Genomic DNA, 6,798 nt, shown 5'->3' on the forward strand with positions numbered 1-6,798 from the left:
CATACAGATTCATGTCAAAAATACCGAACTATCCCTTTAAGCTTGAAGTCCACTTTTTATATCTTTAGATTCTTCGTTTGTTACCATTCATATTATCGGTCTATTTGATTTGCTATCCATTTCCAGGGAGGTTGGCTAAATTCCCATGGATCTTAAATTTATGAAAATTATGTGCAACTGTACTCCCCAAAACACTAGACGTAATTTACAATGCAATTCAATCCAGTTGACTTATATAGTGCCAATTTACAACACATGTCATCTCAAGGCACTTTACAGTTCACCTGATCATACAGTCAAATTGATTCAAAGTTTTGTATCTAAGGAAAACCATCAACTCATTGACTCCAAGGCGATCCCACAAAGTAGGCATACTTATTTCAAGTGCATATTATCTAATTGTCTTATTTTAAGAATAAAATTACTCATTCCATTTGCAAATCATCTTATTTACCTACTTAAATTAAGGGTAAATAAACTTAATTTAAGAAATGCTTACTTATTTCTAGCTCCTTCTTGGAGTGTAGATTTTAGTTTTCAGTCTAAATCTGGTCGGTCTGTCATAGTCTCGATTTAGTCCACAAATCATTGTTGAAAACTGGGCTGTGTTTGGTCCGATGTGTTTTGTTCAACTTCAGTAAAATAACACACATAGAAAAGAAATTGCAAACCCAGCCTGTCACATCGTTTTGTCTGTAACTGTTTTTATGATCTCTGGAGACAACTCTTTCCTTAACTTCCTCTGGTCCATGTTGAGTGTGGTACACACCACAACACCAAATAGCAGTGATTACCTGTAGTCCTATATAAAGGACAACAGACTGATTACTAGATTTTAGGGATCTGTGATGCTAATTATGTGACACATCTTCATTTAACACATCCCTTTGGTCACATTATTTTCAGCCTTTTTATAGGTATCATAATTTTGGTCATGAAGTGTCTCATGAGCTTATCTTTGAAATTCACGTGTTAAAGCATGATTGATAACCAATATCTGACTTTCTCTTGTTTATTTTTTATAAATGTTTTTCAGATATAAGTATTTTTCTGTGACCTTTGAGGGGTTTTCTTTCGCTAAACGAGGGCTACCAACAGCTGGCCCTATAACAATAAAAATTTAAGAGCTTCTTAAATAAGGAATACTTTCTAAAAATTTAGTATAGAATAACACTGTGACATCATATTCCAAATTTCTATCTTGTTCTTTTTTTTCTTATTTCATTCTAAATAATTTGGCGTTTTATTTATTTTTTAAGGGTTTTATACAAACAGATACATAAGTGAACAAATACTGGAGTCTGGTATATATGACTAATCATGACATATCTTTGTCTTGATGAAGGAAAATAGCATTGGACATTGTGAAAACAGCACGAGAGATGGAACCACAAGCTGGAGACATCGAACACAGTCCTGTCTGGTCAGGTTCGGATGGCTCACAGGAACTTTGCCCTTCTGGGTCCTATAATGAAGAAGACGACAGTGAATCAGAATACCCCTCAGACACACAAAATGCTCAGATCTCCTTGTCTGGGTCTACAGAGTGCCTTCAGATGCAAAACAGAAAACCTGCAGATGGTGAAGGACCTTTCCTGGATCATGGTGAAAAGGAAGTGTCAGTATCATACCAAGTAAACGATGATTTCTACCTTTCTGAATCAATAGAATCCATGACAGAATCTCCTAACATCCAAACTTCCCAAATCGCAGCAACCCCACCCCCAGAGCTCCCAGAATCCAAGTCATGGGAGCATTCTCCCTCTTCCTCCTCCTCTCTTGGCTGTGCTGCTGATATGACCAAGGCCCTGACCCTGAGCTCAAAACGGCCCCAGGGGGCAAGTGATAGGCATGGCCCAGGGACTGAGAACAGGAGGGTTGAATCTTCAGAGGAAGGAGGGAGTAGTGAAGCACCTCCTGCTTCTGTCTTCTTTGGAATTTCTGACGAGGGTGCTGAGCAGGCAGAGAAGAGGAACTTGGGGTCTGACAGAGATCTCTGCAGACCGAACAAGCAAAGGGCAAGGTACACACGTAAGTGTCTATTTTTCTATCCTGTTCCTATATTTCAGTGAAAGTAACCATCTAGATTGCAGAGCATGTTTCAGAAAAAAAAATATGGTCAGGAGTGTGTATAATTGATTAAAAAGTCAAAATACTGTATTTTATATTTTCTTTATGTGCAGCCAGTAATTTAAAGATGATATCTAAAGAAATTGATTGCACTGTATCTGTTTACCTTAAATGCAGCACTAAAGACTTTTCTTTTTTGCTGAAGAATAACTTGCAAGCAGCACAATGCATGTAGTTATTTATATACTATTACATTTGATCTATCTGAGGTGGGCTTAGTGGGGGAGGATTCCCAAAGCTTTATTAGTCTGAGCAGGACAAGAATAAAATATGACCATATGATGAGACTGGCAGAAGCAAGTTTGACAGACACCAACATGTGTCTCTCTGGATGGCCACCTGATCCGTTTTCCAGTCGTAACACTTGACGGCAATGGAAAGTGAGCCTGTTACTTTCCTTGCCTTTGGATCCCTCATGGGTTGGCTGTAAGTAAATATGATGCTTTTATTAGTGTGCTTGCTTCAGCAGGGGAAGATGAAAAGAATTTTATTTGCAATGTTTAATTTGAATATCTATATGAAAAAAAAATAAACTAAATTTTCACTAAGCAGAGAATAATCAAACAACTATTAATCAATTACCATCAAATTGAAAATTTAAGATAATAATTTTTTTTTTCAAAAGTATTGTTTTCAGTGGTAAGGTGTAAAATTTTCTATGACTACTTAAAGATAAATGGATAAATTTTATTAGCAAGAAAATTAGGAAAACTAAGGAAATGTCATGGCTAGACAACGGAGCAGAGCATTGCCAAAGCTGCAGCTTTTTTAAGTGTCAGATTTGCAGTTGTGACTATCTTTCGAAGGTAGTGTAAAAATGAAGCACTGGTAACAATCACCATGGGAGCAAAGGTTGTCCTGTGCAGTCTGACCCAACAGTTATGTGAATGTGTCTTAGATTGCCAAATAAGTAAATGCTGTTTATCCTAGAAAGGTGTCAGAACATAGCCTATTCCAATGAGATACATAGCCTCAAAACAGTCAGGGTGTCTATAGTGGTCTTAATGTTATACCTGATTGGTGTGTATATTTGTAAATTTCCCCTTTTCTCAATGCTTTCCTTTTTTCCTTTTTCTCCTCTTCCTGTTCTTCAACTCAGGACTAAGTCACAAAGAGAGCCAATCAGAGAAACACGTGAAGGACACCAAGTCTAAATGTAAGCGAATTGCCCAACTGCTGGCCAATGCACCCAACCCTCAAAACAAGGGAGCTTTGCTCTTTAAAAAGCGCCGCCAGAGGGTCAAGAAGTACACTCTTGTGAGTTACGGAACTGGTTTTCCCTCCTTCGACAACTCATGTCAAACAGAGGGCGAAACTGACCAAGATAGATCCGTTGGTTATACCTTCTTGGGTTCGAGTGATTCTGACTTTGAGGAGCAGTATTTGCAGCTTTATCAGCACCATAATACACGTTTTAATTGGCGAAGTGGCCAAGACATGGATGTGCTACCAGAGACAAAGGGGAAGGGACTTTTGATGTTTGCACAGCGTCGCAAACGAATGGATGAACTTGTGTCGGAGCAAGAAGAGGAGATGAATGAAAGATTTGTCGGGGATATTTTAAAAGAAACAGATCAAACAAGAGCACAGAGTATTAATGAAAGTAAAGAAATGTACATGCATGCTGAGGAGACCAATATGAGGAATGCAAGTCAGAAGAAGCATATGGATTATCATGGGGATATTCAAGAAGTGAACCACCTCTCCAGTGCACTGAAACCCATGGTGTCTAACAGAACTGCCAAACCTTTTCTAGGATTTCAGGATAACTCAACTCTTGAACCTTTCACCATGTCTGGTGGTGTCAGTCCATCAATGAAGAAGCATGAACTAACTTTCAAAGTTCCTGTACCGATTAACTCTAACCCCAAGGTTTGGTCTCCAACTGGAGACATTATAGCCTCAAGAGATGAACGAATATCTGTGCCTGCTATTAAGACAGGCATATTACCAGAGTCAAAGCGGAAAACTGCAAATAAGCACCAATCTGCAAAAGAATCAGAACTTTATAGCCAAAGCAAAGGTGAAAGGAAGTCTTATATTGAGTCGGAGGAGGACTGTTTCAGTTTGGGTGCTGAGGCTTGTAACTTTATGCAATCCAAACCAATAAAACTCAAAAATCCCCCTCCAGTTGCCCCCAAACCCACCATCAACCCAGCATGCCCACCCTGGATAAGGAAGAGTCCTTCCAACGATCCCTATATTCCTTCAAGAAGCCCTGTGCCCCAACCCTCTCACAGCCCCGTCGGACTTCGTGGTCAGCATTACTTACAGCAGCAAGACTGGGCTGGGCCTCAACAGATGGCTCAACACTGGGCACCAGATCAGACAGAGGCATCACTTCAAACACCCGCCCATGCCCGAGTTCCGGTCAACTCCTCTTCTCAGTTCAATCTTCAGCCAACTGCAAATAGCTGGAGTCAACAGCCGGCACGACCCCCTGTGAGTAAGCAGGCCCACAGTCCTATTTATAGCCCACTTTCACACTCAAAGAATAAGTCAGACAGTAATCCAAACTTAGTTGTCTCTTGCCCACCACAGGCAGAAAAGTCATACCCTCAATTATCAAAATCATTAGAGGTTTATCCAAAACTCAGAATCCCAGTAAGAGGTGTTGTTCAGACCGACGATGGCCCAACTATGGCAGGGAAAGGTGCACAGTTGTTTGCCAAAAGACAGTCTCGTATGGAGAAGTTTGTCATTGATGATGAAACGGTGCAAGCAAACAAAACACGATCCCCTTCCCCGACCTCATCACTCCCTAACTCTTGGAGATATTCATCCAACATCCGTGCCCCACCCCCACTGTCGTATAATCCTCTTCTGTCTCCTTTCCACCCTCCATCAGCAGCCAAGCAGGCCCCTTCCACTAGCCCAATAACTAAACCTAAGTCCCAAGAGAAAGCTAAATCCACCCCCAAGCAACTAAACGCCTTAGATATCATGAAACATCAGCCCTACCAATTGGACTCATCCTTGTTCACATATGATGCTGCCTCTGAGGCCAAAAGCCCCAGTCCTAAACCCACTCCTGTCTCTAAGTTTGAAGTTACTAAAAGCCTTAAACAAAGAGCAGACTCTTCCTATTCTCCTTATAATCCCTCTGAACCTGCCGGTCAAAGCAAGGCAGAGGCCCCTGCTAAGGCTCCTAAATTGGTAAGTCCACCAAATTCCTACACTCAAAGCATACAAACAGCTGAGCCACTTTCAACAAGCAAGCATTTGGGTGAGAGGCTTGCTGTCACAAGTGCTGCCCCTCGCACAAGCAGCAAGCAAACACACAGCTCCCGACCTGCAAGCGCATCTTCTCAGAGCTCATCTTTTAGCGACAGCATTGCTTCAGCTTTCTCTCCTGCATCTCTTATTGCCAGAGGAGTGCGTCAGATGGCTCCGAGGCCAAAATTCTCTGCTAAGAAGCCAACAGTGTCAGGAAAACAGTGGAAGCCTGTTGCTATGCTTTCCTCAGTATAGCACTGTACATGGTCATGCTTTGGTGTAACTTGAGACGAATGTCACATTAGTGCATGTGTAACTGGGTGGCTTCAAAAAAGTCTTTAAAAAAAAAGGAAACTAAAGTTTATCAGATGTTATGAAAAAGGATATATGTAGCAATTTACAGCTTATGAATAATGAATTCAGACTAAATGTAGCCGCATTTGGGGGATCATCTCAGGGCATTTCTTAGAGAAACACGGCTTTTCCCAAGGAAGAACAGTAACACACTACCTTCCAATAATGTGGTATGTGGCTGCAGACATGGTATAAACAGATAATTGAATGTGAACTAGTTCTCAGGACACACCTTACATGCCCCAGAATGTCTGCACAGGTTCTACTTCTGGACACTTTAGTTTAGTTTCTTTTTTAAGAGACATTGTACAATGTTTTTTGTATGTATAGCAGTTACGATTACTGAGCCTCAGATCAAAGCAATAACAATATCTTTCAATTTTGATTTCATTTGATAGCTGTCTGGATAACAGTGACTGACCTGTGCTACACCTGTAAAAGAATATTTTTAATCCTTTATACTGTTTTGGGTAAAATATGTGACTGCGTTTTAATTCCCGCACACAATCTATTATTCTTTCAGGCTCATTCCAGACTCTGACTATATTAGATCAGATAGAAAAACATATCTGATGTTATTATTTAGCGTAAAATAAAATTTGAAAGAGAACCTATTTTCTTGCAAATATTTTAATGTTGAAATATTTATGTCTGCTGTTAGCTGTGATTTAGAATGAAAACCCAAACAACAGCTGCCCTCTTTGTGTCTGTCTTTCTGACATATCACTGTTTTCTGAACTTCCTGTAGCACTGTCATGCTATTAAATTCTTTTTTTTCTTCCTCTTTGTTGTCCTCTTTGTGTGTTGGTAACTTTAAACTGCTTTGAGAGGCCAGAAACTGCTTCTGTCTCACCAATTCACACTCTTTGCAGCATCTGCAACCAGCAGAAGGTTTATCTTGCAGAGTTAAATCACCATGTGTGTTTGTTTCACTGCACATTCAGCCACCTACCTTCAGCACACGGGAAAGGTTTGGAACTATAATCTTTGCCTTTAAGCATATCTTTGGTGTTGTTTTAGCCTGCCTTTAAAACAATTTTAACTTCTTAACCTCATTGTTTAAATTTCATTTCCCTAAGTAAAATGGGTCTAGATTAA

General features: G+C 40.1%; 1 protein-coding gene across 2 annotated transcripts; it reads left to right on the plus strand.

Moving 5' to 3' along the window:
• The first annotated feature begins 1,339 nt into the window (after nucleotides 1-1,339).
• On the plus strand, nucleotides 1,340-5,685 carry LOC107097683 (synaptopodin-2-like). Of its 2 annotated transcripts, none has more exons than XM_015394927.1 (2): nucleotides 1,340-2,031; nucleotides 3,230-5,685. In XM_015394927.1, the coding sequence occupies exons 1-2, from the start codon at nucleotides 1,383-1,385 to the stop codon at nucleotides 5,599-5,601; spliced, it is 3,021 nt and encodes a 1,006-aa protein (XP_015250413.1). In that variant the 5' UTR covers nucleotides 1,340-1,382; the 3' UTR covers nucleotides 5,602-5,685. The 2 variants fall into 2 exon arrangements, with proteins under 2 accessions (XP_015250413.1, XP_015250414.1); XM_015394928.1 differs by having other exon boundaries at nucleotides 1,766-2,023.
• The last annotated feature ends 1,113 nt before the right edge of the window (nucleotides 5,686-6,798 follow it).

The sequence above is a fragment of the Cyprinodon variegatus genome, unplaced genomic scaffold (genome assembly GCF_000732505.1).
Source record: "Cyprinodon variegatus isolate N-32 unplaced genomic scaffold, C_variegatus-1.0 Scaffold715, whole genome shotgun sequence".
NCBI lineage: Eukaryota > Metazoa > Chordata > Actinopteri > Cyprinodontiformes > Cyprinodontidae > Cyprinodon > Cyprinodon variegatus.

Excerpts from the sequence above, each read along its gene's own strand:
- LOC107097683 (XM_015394927.1), top strand. The coding sequence starts at position 1,383 with ATGGAACCACAAGCTGGAGACATCGAACACAGTCCTGTCTGGTCAGGT. Across the intron at positions 2,032-3,229 it reads GCAAAGGGCAAGGTACACAC|GACTAAGTCACAAAGAGAGC; the intron begins GTAAGTGTCTAT and ends TCTTCAACTCAG.